The 17652-nt window shown below is 43.8% G+C and overlaps 1 protein-coding gene across 4 annotated transcripts in view; it reads left to right on the forward strand.

Moving 5' to 3' along the window:
- The window catches only part of SIK3 (SIK family kinase 3), a 247800-nt gene that overhangs the window by 207855 nt on the left and 22293 nt on the right, over positions 1-17652 (forward strand). For 2 of the 4 annotated variants that reach the window (XM_059930341.1, XM_059930343.1), the window contains exons 7-15: positions 7219-7337; positions 7879-7989; positions 8235-8378; positions 8810-8887; positions 8998-9107; positions 10459-10612; positions 10879-11034; positions 14243-14313; positions 16537-16680. In XM_059930341.1, the coding sequence (XP_059786324.1) occupies positions 7219-7337; positions 7879-7989; positions 8235-8378; positions 8810-8887; positions 8998-9107; positions 10459-10612; positions 10879-11034; positions 14243-14313; positions 16537-16680 (1087 nt within the window). The remainder of the gene's footprint in view (positions 1-7218; positions 7338-7878; positions 7990-8234; positions 8379-8809; positions 8888-8997; positions 9108-10458; positions 10613-10878; positions 11035-14242; positions 14314-16536; positions 16681-17652) is intronic. The other 2 variants (XM_059930342.1, XM_059930345.1) reach the window with 1 other exon arrangement.

Consider the following 17652-nt stretch of genomic DNA (forward strand, 5'->3'; position numbering starts at 1 on the left):
CCTTAGCTGACAGCTGACAATGACAGGGTTTCCTTGGGCATGTTAAAAAATATCATTTCTAGGACTTAGTCCACAAGCAGAGTGAGGGTGCCTAACTCCGGCCATCTTCATACCGAAAGAAGGTATCTTGGCAAAAACACCTATGATTTCTTATTGATCTTTTTAATTATTTCTATAGCGATCATGACATTGCAAGATAGCACACTCTTTTAGCCATGATTATGACAGGATCAGGACATTATGACAGACTTCTTCTTTTCTTTTTTTCTTTTGGAAAAGGCAGATAGCATTAAAGAGGAGCTCTGAGTCACAAACATTTGTAAGTCCAGAACGCAGATTCTTATCAAAGCCATGGTGCTCCATCCAGAGATTGTCATTGCAGACCAGTCATCCGTCTTGTTCTGTTTGTCTGCTGTAATAGTGTCAGTTCTCCCCCAGACTGGTACCTGAGCTGGCCAAAGTGGATAGCAGAGTCAGACAGTATTTCACATGGTATTCTTGTTCTGAAAAGTGTGAAGACTTTAGTGCCATGTAACTTTTTAAAAAATATATATATAAAGTTAATTCATTTTTCAGGGAAACAGACATTTTAGCCAATTTATTTGTGTTTCTTTTTTGGATTTTTGAGATTTGAGAAAAATAGTGCTCTCTTTGAAATTTGAATTGCTCAGGAGAATTAAACCTTATTAAGAAGTTTGTTAAAGTTATTGAAAATAAAGAGCTCTTGGGCTACATGTTTTGACATTACCTTTGAACACACCTAGTACTGACTGGAAAGAGGCCGTGAGAAACCACGCCATACCCTCTTCCAAGGACCTGTAGGAAGCATGCATTTCCTGGGTGACTGCTTCTTCCTCGCGTTCTTCCCATGCCTCCTGGCACACAGATGCCTTCTGCTCCCCCAGCTCCAAGCAGTTTTATGTGGTCAGAAAGAATCTGTGACTCAGTTCCTTTCAGACCACTCCTCTGCCCACAGAGCTGAACGTGGTTGCTTTGCATGTCCCATACTTTGGCCACACTTGAAGGGCTTAAGGGACAGTTGGCGTTTCCTCCATCTTGGGATCAGCCTGCAGACTCTGAGGGCCAGTCTCTGAATTTTTGCCTGCCCCTTCTGCCTGTGATCCCTTGACTGGGGAAGCCTGTCGTTGCCAGCCTTCCATCCCAGTCCCCGTCACCACGCAACAACCGGAGTATATAAACCAAGCTCACTCTTCTGTAGCGCACTTCAGCCTCCCCGTCATGTCCCCGCCTTCTCAGTTCACCTTAATGCAACTTGCCATTCCCCGTAACACTGTTTTCCAGCTGTTCATAGCCTTCTGACAATGAAGTTATCACCTAGCCCACTTTCTATGAACTTGGCTTATAGGTGACTCTATCGTGATAGAACCTGTGGTGACTACATGGCATTTGATCTGTTGGAAGAGGAGTGAAATTGATTTGATATGTTTTTATAAAGATACTCTAGCTGCTACCTAATACATCAACAATTAATTTAGGTATTATATGGGTTAAAAACTCTGGCTTTGGCATAACACTGACCAGAATTTGTATCCTGGTTTTGCCTCTTATTATCTGGTCAAGTTTCTTAACTTACTAGATTGTTAATTTCTTTACTTGTGAAATATTTATAATACTAATAAGGATTAGTGTGTGAATTAAATGCTTAAATTAACTTAAAGGGTTAATTTATTTTAATTAGCACTCTGCCTAGCTCTTATACAGTGCTCGGTAAATGTTAGTAATTATTATTAAATAATATTTTTGAATGAATTGCTCTATTAATCTTTCATTCCCTCCTTCCATGTGTTTTCCACTCTTTTCTTTCTCTCACCTTCACTCTCTTAAGAGGCTAAGGATACATTTTAATACTTTCAGACACATCCACAGGGTTTATGGAGAAGATTTATCTGCCAAGAGCTGTTTTGGTTTGTTGTACCATAACCTAGACGCTATGGCTAGGCCACATGCAGACGTCTCCTCACGTGGTAATCTGATTTACATACTATTCTGTGCAGCCTCAGAAAAGATCAGTGAGTAAGTACCCTCTGTGTGAATGAGACAGAGAACTCTAAAACTGCAAGGGGAGGCCTTGGAAATCATCTGATTCAGGCTTTTGCCCCCAAACAGTGCCACATCTTAATCTTCTGTAAAATGATAGTTGGCTGCTTTTTCTAGCTTGAAGCATGGAGAATGCCTATTCTATTGTGGGTTCTTGGAATCAGATTATTAAAGTTGTAAGAAGGAATTGTAGCAGTCACCTAGTCCCGTGTTTCTTTCAACTGGCATTACTGAGAACCTGTTACATACCGTGTACTATGTGGGCCCTGGGGACACAGAGCTCAGTGAGATGTTCAAGGATCCCAAGTCTTCTTCACACCTAATACTGGGGGCCCTTCTAACGACATCTCAAATGCCAGCCTCTGATTAGACATTTCTCATGACAATAAGGATACTATTTCAGGTCAAATTGTTCCCTTTTCATAGTTACATGGTTTTTGGAGTTGGAGGAGACCAAAGAGTTCATCCTATTCAGTTGCTTCTGGACTTAATTTTTTTCTTTTTTCTTTTTGTTTTTTAAAGGGGGTGGTTGTTTATTTTATTTTTTTAATAAATTTATTTATTTTTGGCTGCGTTGGGTCTTCGTTGCTGTGCGCGGGCTTTCTCTAGTTGTGGCGAGCGGGGGCTATTCTTCATTGCGGTGCGTGGGCTTCTCATTGAGGTGGCTTCTCTTGTTGCAGAACACAGGCTCTAGGTGCGTGGGCTTCAGTAGTTGTGGCACGTGGGCTCAGTAGTTGTGGCACACGGGCTTAGTTGCTCCGTGGCATGTGGGATCTTCCTGGACCAGGGCTCGAACCCGTGTCCCCTGCATTGGCAGGCGATTCTTTTTTTTTTTTTTTAATTTTTAAATTTTATTTAATTTATTTTTTTATACAATAGGTTCTTATTAGTCATCAGTTTTATACACATCAGTGTATACATGTCAATCCCAATCGCCCAGTTCATCACACCACCACCCCTGGCAGGCGGATTCTTAACCACTGCGCCACCAGGGAAGTCCCTGGACTTAATTTTTAAAATGAAACCTTACTCAGAATACTAATGTATAAAATAAATAAAATTAGCTGTGCTCCAGGTATGGCCCTGCCTACTTGACTGCCCCCCTCACTTCCCTAAGGGGCCCCTCCTTAGATCCCTAGGACCTTGATCAAGTACTTTGGATCAACTCTAATAATCAGAAAGATTTCTCCTAAATTGAACTTGTTACTTCTAATTATTCCAAATTCAGGGCCCTGGAGCAGCAAAATATAAATGCACATTGTCTTCTGTATAAATATCTTTCAGATACTTGAAGAACACCCAGTGTGCCCCTTCCTGCCTACACCTTCTCTTCTCCAAGATAAATCAGCCTCATGACCTTTACCCTGTCTTCGGGGGACATGTTTTCAAAGTTTTAGTCAGGAACTTCTTTCTTAAGCTATTCTATTTATTTCTTCTATCTTGGAAACTAGAGACAGAGCTTCTATTAATTATCTTGGGTGAATTTGAAGTTGGTTTTTAACTCCCCTTCTTCATCCTTTATTTTTTTCTCCTTCGGGCTGAATGGTTTCAGCCTCTTAGAGAAAGCTGTTTATTATCAAGGTCAAAAAAGAGAAAAAGGTGTTAAAGACCCAGCCTCAGATGGAATTATAACCTGAGATTGAGGCAGTCTGAAATTAATTCCCGTTTCAGGACCCTGTCCATACGGCAGCCCTCTCTCCACAAAGTCATCCAAATGCCTGTCAGCGCCGCGGGGCAGGGCCTGAGCTGGGCATCCTCTAGTCACCGTTCTGGTGGCATCAGGTTTCGCGGGGCCACAGCGATTTTCACTGCAGAGGCCACTTGGCGCTTGCGAGGAGCAGAGGAGAGCATCTCTGAAGGGAGCCCCCTCGGGCACACGCAGAGCCGAGGGTTCCTGCACTGCCCCAAGTGCTTCAGTTCTATTCAGTAGCAAAGGTCTGCCCTTTGAGAGGGAACAAGCGATGGGGACATTTTTGACATTAAAATAGAGTTCTCTTTGGCATCTGGGAAAGTTGATGTTGTACTCTTTGATCTGAGGCCCCATTTTCTTTCCACTCATTTCAATTGACTGTCCAGTGGTTAATTGTGTTATTAGGTTTGAAAGCATTTATTTCCTTTGTTTTCACCGTCTTTCCATGTTTTATGTAGAATGGTACTTTCCAGTCTAGTTTGAATATAATTTCCTGAGCTATATGTGACACTTAGGAAACATGAGTTGATAATAATACCCTGGCTTTCCACATTTTGTCATATTTTACCATCTGTGCAACATATGAAGAGTGTTAGATTTCTGCTCCTTTGGGCGCTGGATGTTATATAGGGCACACAGATAAGAGCTTGTATCCGTTAGGTGTTGCCACCACAACAAGGAGTTCTCAGCCTGGGACCTGTAGACGCCTGGGGAATCTGTGACAGGCTCTGGGGGCTCCTTGAATAGACTAAAAACTACACGCAAATTTTTGTGTATAAATTCTTGTTCATATTTTTCTGGAGATTTTTCAAGGCACCTGAAACCAAATAATGGTTAAGGATGATAATAGAGGCTTCAAGATCCTGATATTGAACCAGATACATCTTCTAATCAGGACTTATTACAGTGGTGTTAATTTTTGTTGTTGTCGTTTTTAATAAAATGCCTTGAAAATTCTGTTTTAAAGTGAGCCTGTAACTAAACATCATTCTGCCTTGGTCATCTGATTCAGAACTAATGTGGATACCGTTCATGCAGTAGATGCTATATGGAAACCAAAAGAAAACAGTAGAGTGCCATCTAGAGGGCCTAACAATAATTTCCCAGCTTTGGAATCAGGCCCAGGCGTTCTCCCTACACGGGGGTCTTTAGTTTTAGTAACTTTCTAAATCAAGAACACTTTTTTCCTCTCAAGTAATTGCACACCATAAAGATGTGTGGCAATGATATTTATCATCTACATAGAGGCTACAATTGTGGCATCTAGCCTTGCTACTCTGGAGACATAATTTTAATAAAAGCTTAATGTTGTAGATGGCGTTTATTTTATAGGGATATAGGAACTATAGCCTTTGAGATCCACACTGCATTTGAATATACTTTTGATCATAAAGCAAGAACAAATTGATGATTCCCGTAATATCAGTTTGATATAGGGATATATTGCTTTGTTGTATTTTCGTTTAAAGTTAGAATAAATTAAAAATTAAGAGTAATTTGTCTTAATTACTCTTTGTATTCCTTTCACGATGGTGATACAGAATGATGTTTGCCAAACGGTGCAGAAATTGTGGGGTTTCAGAGTTGAATTTACTCTGGAAAAACATACATAATGATTTGTATCCATGTGAAAGTGTGCAAGAGCAGAGCTCTCAAGTCCCAGCTCTGCCCTTTAGGTTGCAGTGGTTGATTATGTTAATTGTTTCTTCTTTTATAAATGGGGCTAAAAACAGTATCTAACATAAGGTTGTTGTGAAGATTAAATGAAACAGAGTTGGTAAGCACAGTGCCTTGTATATGAAAAGTCTTTTAACTTATTAAAGTCTCTTTAATTTATTATTGTTATTGTTATTATCACTGGCCAGTTTTATTTTCAGGACAGCTGGAGTAAAACAGAAACAGACAATTTTGTATCTTATAGAGAATTTTATAGTTTTAAAAAGCATTTCCGCAAATACAATCTTGTTTGACTAGAGTTTCAATAAATATTTATTCATTCATGTATTCAGCAGCTGTTTATTCAGCTCCTATTAGGTGTAATAATCATCTTTGGCATTGCAGGTTTGGTGCTGGAAACAGCAATAAGAAAGACATGGACCTTACCTGGGTGGGGGAGGAGTTAGACGATAAGCAGTAAATAAACAAGGTGATTTCACAAAGAAGTCATTAGCGTGAAGAAAATCAGTGTGATGTAATAGAGAGCGACTGGAAGCCTCCTTGAGGTGGATGAGGTGGCCAGGGAAGATCTTTCTCAGAAAGTGACATTTAAGCCCTTTCCCAAATGACAAGGAACCAGCCAAGTGAGGGGTTGGGAGCGGCTGTCCCGACTGAGGAAAACAGCGCGTGTAAATGCTGTTGGAGGGGGTGAGTGAAGCACGCACACAGACTAGAAAGAAGGCCCGTGTGCTGGAGCTCGGGAAAGTCAAAGGACCTTGGACTTTGTTCTGCGGGTTCTGGGTGAGATAGGGTGTGGATCAGAGCAACAACCTAAGAGTCAGACTGTCTGGTTTGAAATCTGACCTATTATGTGGTCTTCGACAAGCTTCTTGACTTCCCTGCACCTAATTTTTACCCTCTCCGAAATGAGAATGATAGTTCCTTCCTCCTAGGATTGCTGTGAGGATTGAATGAGATAAAAATAATTGTGTAAAGTGCTCGGAAGAGTATCTTAATACTGCTGTTTCTATCATCATCACCACCTTCACCCTCAAAACCCCCAATTTACACATGAGAAAACTTAGAAATAAGAGGGTGGTTTTGAAATCAGAATATAGGCGTCTTGATTTTGAAACCGTCATTCTTTTTGCAATATATTCTGTAGCATGAGCTCCCCGAGAGAGACATCTCTTGATCTGAATCTCTTTAGCTCAGAGCCCAGTTGTATGCACCTGCGAATGTTTAAACAACGCAGAGAAGATGATCAGTAAGGCCAGCAGAGACCCAGTGTGTGGTAGGGAGGCATCCTGTGCCTGTGCCTTTCTCCCCACACCTGGAACCATCAGAACATCTAATTCCTTGAGTTTTGATGAGTGCTTTGGACCCTAAGCTGAAAGCCTTAGTATGCGCATAGGAATGAATAGAGGAGGGAGGAACTATTTTGAGGACCTTGTAAGATAACTGAATCTCTTCAGAAGGACATTCAAAACTCTTCGTTAATTGCCTTAAATGAGGTCGTACATAATATAAATAAATGAAATCCAGGGATTATCCCCAGATTTTTTCTGATCTGACTTTTAGTGAAGGTATTAATTAACCAGACTACCAGACTTGAATTTCTCTTTCCTCCACCTCTTTCTGCCTTTGCCCAGTCTCTCCTGGAGTAAGCAAGGACATAGGTAAGGATCACAAAGCAAGAGAAACAAATTAGAAGTCAGGAGCTTGAAAATCTGCCTGCTCACCTTGCCTCTAGTTCCTCAGCCCCAGCGGTGCTTCCCTCACCGACCTTGACGCAGGCTCTGTGTCTGTTGCAGAATGTGAGCACTTGATCCGCCACATGCTGGTGTTAGACCCCAACAAGCGCCTCTCCATGGAGCAGATCTGCAAGCACAAGTGGATGAAGCTCGGGGACGCTGATCCCAGCTTTGACAGGGTGAGCTGGGCACCACTCGCCCCAGGGAACTCCTCTTAGGGCTACTGCAGTCTCTTCTGCATGAGATTGTAATCAGGCCAGGAGCTGAAAAGGCGGGCCTAGGTACAAACTGTTGTGTAATCCTAAAGCAAGTGAAGCCAGCAAGAAGGAATCCTAAACCAGCTGAGTTGTTGGAGAACAGTGATACCAGTTCCCTGCTGCTTGTCCTCAAATCAGAGTCCCTTCCTGGCTCTTGGGGCCGTGCAGCCTCCTCCCACGGGGTTGTTTCCCTCCTCTTAGTGTGCTCAGTCCAGTGGCTCCTGTAGCATTCCTTTATTTGAACCCCTGTAGCCATCCCGGGTACCCCAAGGAGCTCAGGAAAATAGTGGCCTTACGATCTTATCTGCTCCTAGTTGAGTACCCAGGGCTTTCTTGCTTAGGCTTTGTCTGAGGCCAAAAATATCCCAAGCTAGGCAGCATGGAACAGCTTGTTCATTATATATGATATGCCATCTTGACATGGTTAATTGGGAGTTAGATAGCTTGCCTTTTTTTGTTACAGTTAATAGCTGAATGCCAGCAGCTGAAGGAAGAAAGACAGATGGACCCCCTAAATGAGGATGTCCTCTTAGCCATGGAGGACATGGGACTGGACAAAGAGCGGACACTACAGGTATCTGTAAACGAGTGGAGGACAAGGTGGGGTGTAGCTGTACTCCCTCTGTCCTGCCTTTTCCATTATTCCTCTTTCCTGGGAACTTGGATCTTTTTGTTTTCCTCCCGTTCTTCTTCCTCTGCCCCTGTCTGGGCCTTGGAAAGAAGGCGCTTTGGTTTTCTACTGTTACTATTAAAAGGGTTTTGGTCATTGACATGCCGTATCACCCAGGTTTTTTGCTCTTTCCCCTTTTCTCTTGGTAGTCATTAAGATCAGATGCCTATGATCACTATAGTGCAATCTACAGCCTGCTGTGTGATCGGCATAAGAGACATAAAACTCTGCGTGTCGGAGTACCTCCTACCATGCCCCGAGCCATGACCTTTCAAGCACCAGTCAACATCCAGGTGGGCAATAACTCCAGTGACCAGATTCGGGACAAGTAAGATGGAGGGGGGTTGGTTAGCCATTACTCACTAACTCTAGGTCACAAGGGTTCCTATTCTTCCGTACCTCTGTCCCCTCCCGGCTGTCATCTCTTGCTCTGTCAGAGGTCAAGCAAGAACTGAACCTTTCTTTGACAGAGAGGATGGAAGAGTGTCCCAGTACTTGGGAGGGACAACAATAGTTGAATTTTTTTTTTTTTTTAAAGAAACAGCAAATCATTGAGAGAGACTGTCCTCTCTAAAGAATGCTTCCTGGTAGCTTCTAAGGGCAGAGGAACCAAAGACTCAGAGGTAGAAACATAGAGTTTAGCAATCAAGAATGCTTTGCAAGCCTATCATTATTTCCCTCCGGTACCGAAGGAATGTGTGTATATGTGCATACTGCTTTCCAGGCGGAGCAGGCTGGTACCACTGTGAACATCAGCGTTCCCCAGGTGCAGCTCATCAACCCAGAGAATCAAATCGTGGAGGCAAGTAGCAACCTCTGATAGCTGTCGGCTGAAACTACTTTCTTGCCCATAGTCTTGCTGCCTTTCCTTATTTCTTATTTCTAATGTGATTGTGTTTCTCTCCTCCTCAGCCGGATGGGACGGTGAACTTGGACAGTGACGAGGGTGAAGAGCCTTCCCCTGAAGCGCTGGTCCGCTATTTGTCGATGAGGAGGCACACAGTGGGCGTGGCCGACCCACGGTGAGTATCTGCCCGATTAACACCCGGGCAGAGAACTCCCACTGACTTTGAGTTCCTACCATGGCACATTTTCCCTACTTCACCGTATCTCCCAGATGAGATCTAATCCAGTGGCCAAGACATGTTTTTAACCCAGTTCAGGGCCCCTGGTAGATGAGACTGGATTTGACTAAAAATCACAGCGCTGTCCCTCGTGGATGGTGGGCTGAAAGCCACCATCGTGCCAGGTAATCACAGTACTTTGGTGAAGAGCATAGCATGTCTTTTCCCACAAAGATTAAGGTCTTCTGATCTAAGCCACGTAAAGGTACGCCTGAAAATTCATCCGAGTTTGACAGCCTTTAGAGATGTTGTTTGCCATATATTCGAATGCAAGACTCATCTAAGAAGTGAGGACAAATAGTATGATATAATTTGTATATGTTAAAAATTAAGTAAACAAAAATCCAAAACCACGCCAAATAAGGACCAGCTTCCCCAAGTGTTTCCCAAAAACAGTCCTTCAGTGTGTCCCCTGCTGCCCTCACGCTGGGGAAGTGGACTGAAGACCAGCTCTCCCAGTTTTGTTCTGCACTTGGAGATTCTCACCCCTGAAATAGCCACCCCTGTTCTCTGGCTATTTCTTGTACTGAGGAGGGAAGAAAAGGGTGTGGCCGGGGCTCTCTTGAGAGCTCAGCTAGGGGCAAAGCTAGGGTTCTTTTTTCTCTGAGTTCTCAATTTCCAAAAAAGCCTCCCCTGCCAGCTGGTTTGCTTGCTTCACGTTTCTCATTCTCAGCCTACGATCAAACAGGCAATAGGGGAACGTTCTGGCTCCAGAGACTGCGTCAGCTGCAAAGGGGTGGAGTCCTGTGTCGCGCTGTTAGTGGAAAGAGCTCTTATTTTAAAGTGTGCGGTAAACCCCACCATCGGAGCTCGACAGATCCACGCTTATCTGCCCATCAGCACTGACGGCACCGATTGCATTCTTTCCCTGGTGAATCAGTTGCTACTTCGGGCAGCCATTGTTTTAGTGGATGGCCTGTGTCCTCCAGAAACTTGCCATTCACCTCCAGGCCTTGGAAACCTGAACTGGACTGGGGCCAGCGTTTCCTCTTGGCTCAGAGCTGTTGGTTTTACGTGAGTGGTCCGTGAAGAATGGCGATCCCCAGCCCCAGATAGTAAAGTGGCGGAGCGCCAGGTTCCACACACTTCTACTCGCTCTGGGATCGTAGAGGGAAATACAAATTTAGGAGGAAAGTAGAAAAATAAAACAAAATAAATTGTGCCGAACTTAGCAGTTTCATCAGTTTGGGGATATAGGTTGTGAGTGAGAATTGTAACCGAACTTCTCTGCCATCCTGTTTCCCATCAGCACGGAGGTTATGGAAGATCTGCAGAAGCTGCTGCCTGGCTTTCCTGGAGTCAACCCGCAGGCTCCATTCCTGCAGGTGGCCCCTAACATGAACTTCATGCACAACCTGTTGCCCATGCAAAATCTGCAGCCAGCTGGGCAGCTGGAGTACAAGGTACCCGGAAACGGGAGAGGGCTTGCCCCCAAGGATGCACATCAGAGCTCCCTTTGAGAGACTTGAAGGGACTGTCCCCAGGATTTAAGGGTGTCCTTATAGGGAAGGATGATTTCTCTTGCAAAGCAGCTCGGGTGAGAGGGAAGATTTCTCTACTCTGCGTCACCATCGTAGGATCCCTTAGTTTCAGTAGATTAGAGTGCCGCTGTTTTCTCTCCTCCTTTCCCCCCACCTCACCAATCTGTCCCTTCCCACTCTACTGACAGGAGCAGTCCCTGTTACAGCCGCCCACCCTGCAGCTGCTGAACGGAATGGGCCCCCTTGGCCGAAGGGCATCAGATGGAGGCGCCAACATCCAACTGCATGCCCAGCAGCTGCTAAAGCGCCCACGGGGACCCTCCCCTCTTGTCACCATGACACCAGTGAGTTGCAGCACGACGCCCAACTTGCTTTCTCAGAGGCCTTTGATAAAGAGGTTGTAGAACCCAGAGTCTCCAACCTAAATGTCTGAATTTCTCCTTTCCCTCAGTGTATGATGCTCATTGTCATTCCCATTTTCTTCAGGCTGGTAGAATTTTCCAGAGTTAATTTTTGGTTAACTTCTTCACTTAACCAGATAGTTTCCACACTGCAGCCTGCTTCTGGAGGCCTCATCCTCAGGGGGCTACTTATAGATACTTGCATAAAGGGCGGCTGCAGCTTCAAGGGCGGGTGGGCGGGGAGCATTAGCCTCAGGCCTGGCCTTCCTGCAGATAACGTTTCCCTGCCAGAGGGCAGCGGAAGCTAACAGTTTTCTCTGTACTTAGTTGCTTTTTAGACTGGTTTCCAAAATTACATTCTCACCAACCCTTCCTCCTTTGATTAACAGTACCTCACACTTTTGGTACAACCTGAATCACTTGATTATTTGGCTTTCACAAGCTCAAACCTGACAGTTGGTATCTCTCAATCCCAATTTTTTTTTTATATGATGGTCACATTCAAAGATTCTTTTCTTCCGCTGGGTTCTGTTTATTTCTGATTATTTTTCTGTCATAGGTAAATTCATTCATTCATTCCTTCATTCATTTATTCATTCATTTAGTCTCATACTACCTTAAGATTGGGTGCTAATTATATCCATAGCCCTTACTGGGTGCTTTAGGGCAGTGCTTCTTAATGTATCTCTAGTTGAGGACCTTTTTTTCCCCTTCAGTCCATCCATCAGGGATAAATACCTTTGTAAAATAAAATGAAAGTGAATTATTAGAGAAGTAAAACTTTTTAAATATATGAACTGCTGCAAGGCTAAATTTTATTTGATTCAACAGAAAAAAATTACTCCGTTAAGTTGCTGTAAAGGTTTGTAAATCTTACTCTCTATTTCTTTACCTACCTTATTTTGGATTGGTAACGAAACAGTCTGTGGACTGGCATGGGTCCACGGGCCACACTTTCAGTAACACTGCTGTCGGGAAAGGGAAAGAATTTATATTCACGGTTCCTGGCCTCACTGAGCTTATAATATGGGACAATAAGATCCACATATGTGAAGTATTGGAATAACAGTAAAAGGCCCTATGTGATTAAGTACCAGAGTGAAGACCATGGACTTGTAGGTGGCAGAGGCACTCAGAGAAGGGCAAGTTCAATGTAGGTTATGAAGGATCAGGAACAGCTTTATGGGAGGTGCAGTGACTTACTCTGTCCACTGTAACTGTTTTTGCCAAGGTCACGAACAAGCTTTTGTTGGTAAATCCACTGGACATTTTTAATCTTTATCTCTTTGGACCTCCCAACTGTATTAGTCACTGCTGACCATTTTTCTCCTTGAAATATTGTCTTCTTTTACCCATTCTCCTTGCTTTTTGTTTTCCACCTGCCTCTCCTTTTCAGATTCCCTTTCTTCTTTTTCCTTGAAGTAGGTGAAACCCAGAGTTCTATCTGAGGCCCTGTTTCCATCTCATTTTCCATGCTCTCTCTGAGTGATCTTGTCCACTTCTCTAATTCAGTTACTGAGTGATTCTCCAGCCCAGAATGCTCTTCTGAGTTCTGTACTTCTGTATACATGACTACCGACTGCACGAATTTAGTTGGTTATTCAACAAGTACTTACCATTTTAATTCAACGTGTCCTCAAATGAACTTATCCTGACTGTGTGAAACCTGTTTCTCCCGCTGGGTAACAGTGAACGGCACCGTCACTCTCCTGGTTAGACAAGCTAGGAATGTGGGTATTATCTTTACTTCTTCCCTCTCCCTTATTCCCCATGTCAAATCAGTTACCCAGTGCCTGTGAAGTAAGTATCTTACTTCTGTCCATCTCCACTGCCCTTTCTCTATCTATCTCAAGCCACTGTCATCCTTTGCCTGGATTAGCACAGTGGCCTCCTAACCAGCTTCCTTGTTCCGGCTTGTCTTCTAATCCTCATCACCAGCCATTTTCATGCTGCAACTAAAGCAAGCCAGCTTTCTAAAATATAAATCTTGTAACATCATGTCCCTGCTTAAAATCTTTAGTGATTCACCACTGCCTTTTCTCAAAATAAACTTCTTAATGTGGTATTCAAGGCCATTTATAACTGGCCACAGTGTTCCTCTCCTGCCTTGTCTGTAGCCACTTCCTGCCTAACCCTGTTCACTCCAGCCTTGTAGAACTGTAGTAAGGGATCTGGAAACCCTAGGAGCATACAGACAATGGAACTATTCCAAAAGTTTGTTTTGTTTTATAATTATTGTCCATTAAAAAAAATGCTCTTTTGTAATAACTGAGGTATGATGTTTGCTCTGGTGCTTGAGGCATGGTGATTATGTGAGCCACAGGCTGTGAGTAGCTATCAAGGACATACAGCATTCCAGCCCACAAGCGGATGGGAAGAGTCACAGTGATGCATGCATTGTGGCGGTCCTCATCTCACTTACATGTTTTGGTGCGTAACAGCGATTTTAAAGCATTGAATTGTAATTACACAGTTTTATGTTATGTACTAAAGTGTGCTTTTAAAAAAACAGTATGCTTTTCTGGAGTAAAGGATATCTAAAGTCTGGAAATAACGTTAATATGAAACAACAGGTCAGTTCCTAGACATTCCAGGTAAACAAGCTTCTCCCACATTTTCAGGTCCTCAAACACCCGCAGGCCTTCTCTTTTCTCTTGGCCTAGAAACCTCAGACGCTTGCGACCCCTTCCCCTCTTTGCTGGGCTAACTCCTGCTCATCCTTCAGGTCTCAGGTTTGGGGCCACGTCCTCCAGAATGCCTTCCTCAATTCCCAAGCGCCCATGACTGGGTCCTGCTGTTTTGTACTTGTCTGTTTGCCTATCTCTATCCTCCACTAGACTGTAAAACAAGGGCAAGAACTTTATTAATTCACATTTTATCCTGAAACATAGTGGGCATTCAGCTATTTGTTGGATGAATAAATGAACGAAGGAAGATGAATCAGAGGAAGAAATTCAAATTAAAATCAACCGTGCGAGGTAAAAATGGAACAATGGAAAGGTATATGAAAGTTCTGTATAACCCAGGGATCCTAGAAAAGCTTTGCAGATAAAACAAAAGTGACAGAGGCCTGCCCCAAGCCCAGTGTCTAGAATAAGAGCTACTGCAGAAGAAGCGCCACCTTGAGCTTTTCCTTCCTGTCTCTCTTCAGGCAGTGCCAGCAGTTACCCCTGTGGACGAGGAGAGCTCGGATGGGGAGCCAGATCAGGAAGCTGTGCAGAGGTAATGTGGCATCTGGCAGTGCTTGCAGAACGTCCTTGGGCAGGCTCCCCCTGCAACCAACGAAAGGTCACCTCTGCCCAAGGAGGTGGTACAGTGCAGCTTCAACATTTGTGTGGTCTCTTTGCTCAAGCCAGATGGCATGTTCCTCCCCACATGGAAGTAACAGAAGACTACCCAGAAAATTTCATTTCTGTAAGCACCATTGGAAGTCCCCTAAGTGACAGCAATAACCATAAGAACTTTTTCTCTCCTCCCTCCTTCCTTCCTTGCCCCTTGCCTTCATATTGCAACTCTGATAGTATTCACAAGGCACAAAGCCTGCTTCTACCTGCCAAGAACTGTTACTGAAAAGGAATTGGAGATTTGGGATGACAGTGATCCTAGCTAGTCTGGCCATGGACCGCTGGCATGGACTCTTCCTTTCCAGGAGAATGAATACCTCTTGTACTGTTTGCTGTGTGTTTCCTCCATCCCCTTGTATCAACAAAGAGATATTGAAAAAAGAATATGGGATTCGGGCCAGGGACAGATGCAAATATCCATTGTTTGCAGAGATGCCTAATTCACAGAAAACGGCAGTGACCATCAGGCATGCTGTACTGTTCATTTGACCTCAGTTCCATTAGCCATGGTCCTCAGCTCCATGCATGCCCCCTTGTGAGAGTTGACTTTCTTATTTTCCGGGGAGGGGGGTTTGACCAGAATCCAGCATGTATTTTCCCAGAAATACAGGTGTTCTTCAAGATTATATGTTTTTTCCCTTGAGGGAAGTTGAAATAAAATGGTTTTCATGGGCTCTTGGGGAAACTTTGGGTGTTTTTATCAAATGGATATTAAACCACTAATGGCTTACCCTCTGGCAAGTTTGCATACCGCTAATTACTCTCTAGTCTGTTAACTGTTTTTAGCTGGAATGGGCAAAGTAGTTAAGAATGAAACAAGACCACTTTATAAGACCCGGACGGTTGCTGGCCAGTATTCTTTCCCTACCCCCAGTAGCTCTGTGTGAGAGCTGCTGTTCAAAAAGAGTCTGGTCCCATGTGGAAAGAGCAGTGAAGAACAGGGGTGTTGGCTGGTGGGCCAGCTCCTTCTACAGCATAGCCGATAGAGGAATCGTGTTGACTTTGTTTTTCTCTTGATGCTGTGGTTTCTATAGTTTGCCAATCACAGGGTGTGTAACGTTGTACATGGGTGCTGCTGGTGTCATGAAGAGAAATTAGGAAACTTACTGCCTTCCTACTTTAATTAGACAGCAGTATTTCATTTTATCTTCTTTGTCTTGCACTTTACTTCCTTCAGCTCCTTCTTTCTTCCTTAGACCAACATTTAAAGGGTAAAATGCCCATCAGTTTTGATGTAATGGAAGGAATAATGCTTCTTTTATTCATGCCCAGTAAGAGCGGCAGTGGTGGAGGGAGTCATCAGTCAGACCAAGGGGGACTGATACCTTATTAATGGTATTAGTGGTGGATCTGAAAGGTCTTCAGAAGAAAAGTCACCAGCTTGTCCACTCTTCAGCTTTTGAAACTTCTGTTTTCTTGCCTTGCCTTTTTTTCCCCTAAAAAACAATTCTAAACATTTCATGTGGTTTCATTTCTTCATCCTTTAGAAAATGTTGGTTCCCTGGGGACAACATCAGTTTTTCTTCTCTGATGATGGAGTTACAGTCATGTGGCATGAGGGAAGGGGAGGTGTTGGAACTCGCTTAGCCCCACATGGAAAGATCTGTTTTCTGTGACTTGCAGCGAGGTCAGTCTCCAGCCCTGGGGGCCAGTGGCGTCAAGAGACACACGCGAAGCCCTTCTGAATATCTCTCTTGGCTCATCTCTAGGAACAATCCTTAGGGCTCATTTCCTCCGACTTGTAGTTTGGAAATTTGGAGAGAAAAGAGGAATGAAACTAACAAGTAGAAAATAAATTCTTTTCCTGAATGGAATGAAGTAAGGGAAATTGATCCACTTCGTGAGCTACATCTGTTTTCTCTCTTCTCTTAATGGCTACTCTTAGGTCCAAAATTCAGCCACTTCAGTGGTAAGCCAACTTTTGTTGGCCTTCTGGAACATGTTTCACTTTCATCCAGTCAGGGATCTGTTGGCCATCGAGCCCTTTTTGAGCTCTGGCACTGTTTCATTCTGAGCGCTTTGGATTAACTTCTAATGCTTCTTGCTGAGGAATATTCCTGTCTGTCTTTTTTACTATGAAATGTGCTCCTGCTTGTTGCAGGTACTTGGCAAATAGGTCCAAAAGACATACACTGGCCATGACCAACCCTACAGCTGAGATCCCACCGGACCTACAGCGGCAGCTAGGACAGCAGCCTTTCCGTTCCCGGGTCTGGCCCCCTCACCTGGTACCTGATCAGCATCGGTGAGTAGCCACGTGAGCTGTGGGAGCTCCTTGAGGCTCATTGGACAGGCACCCTTCTGGCTAGTCTTACAGACATGGTGACTAGCATCGTGGCTTTAAATAGCATCCTGAGCTTACATCTTGTCAACTCCTTAACTAAGCAGTGCCCAGGGCAATATGAGATGCTTCTTTCCCATTACCTCGCAGGCACGTTGAGTGCCTGCAGGTGATCCTCGTGATTCTAGATGTTGACTTATAGATGAAACTGAACTTGAAACCTGAAAGTGGGTGAAGCTCTCAGAAGGCCAACTGGAAATATAGAAGGATTTGTAGCCACATCAGTAGGCTTGACCTTTAATAACCCATCGCCATCAGAAGAATGAGCATTTCTTACCACGTGACCGCTGAACAAGGAGCTTAGATATGGGGGAAGATACATTCCTTTGTGAGTGGTAGAGCAGAGATACGCCATCCTCTTGAGTGTTGTGCTTGAAAAGTCATCCTTGCAATATTCTGATGGCAAAATCTTTTAGTAGGTCTCTGATACATTTATAATTCATTGTCTTAAAGAAATAAAAACAAGTGTAACCTTTCTTGCCAAGAAAACTTCACAAAATTGAGTTCAAGTAAGCCTCGAAACAGAGGGGAATGACACTTTGCTGGCTTAAGAAGATGATTCTCTTCTGGGAGCACCTCGATGACTGAAAATCTTAACCTTTAGTCCATTCTGAAGCTGTCCCCAAGCTCAAAGGCCACACTTTCAAAGCCACCACCAGTTGCTAGAGCTTATTTTCTTTCAATCTTTTTGGGAGGACAGCGAAAAGCAGTCTTACTTGGGAAGGTTGGAAAGCAGATTCCAAGGAGATTAAGTTTATAAATGTGTTGTTATTCAATCTTGCAACAGGCTCACACTGGCAATCTTGACACAGTGCTTTTATTGTGTCTAGTTACCCACTGGGCATCAGAGGTAATCAGCAGAGACAGGTGACCTCT

This window comes from Balaenoptera ricei, chromosome 8 (assembly GCF_028023285.1).
Source record: "Balaenoptera ricei isolate mBalRic1 chromosome 8, mBalRic1.hap2, whole genome shotgun sequence".
Lineage (NCBI taxonomy): Eukaryota > Metazoa > Chordata > Mammalia > Artiodactyla > Balaenopteridae > Balaenoptera > Balaenoptera ricei.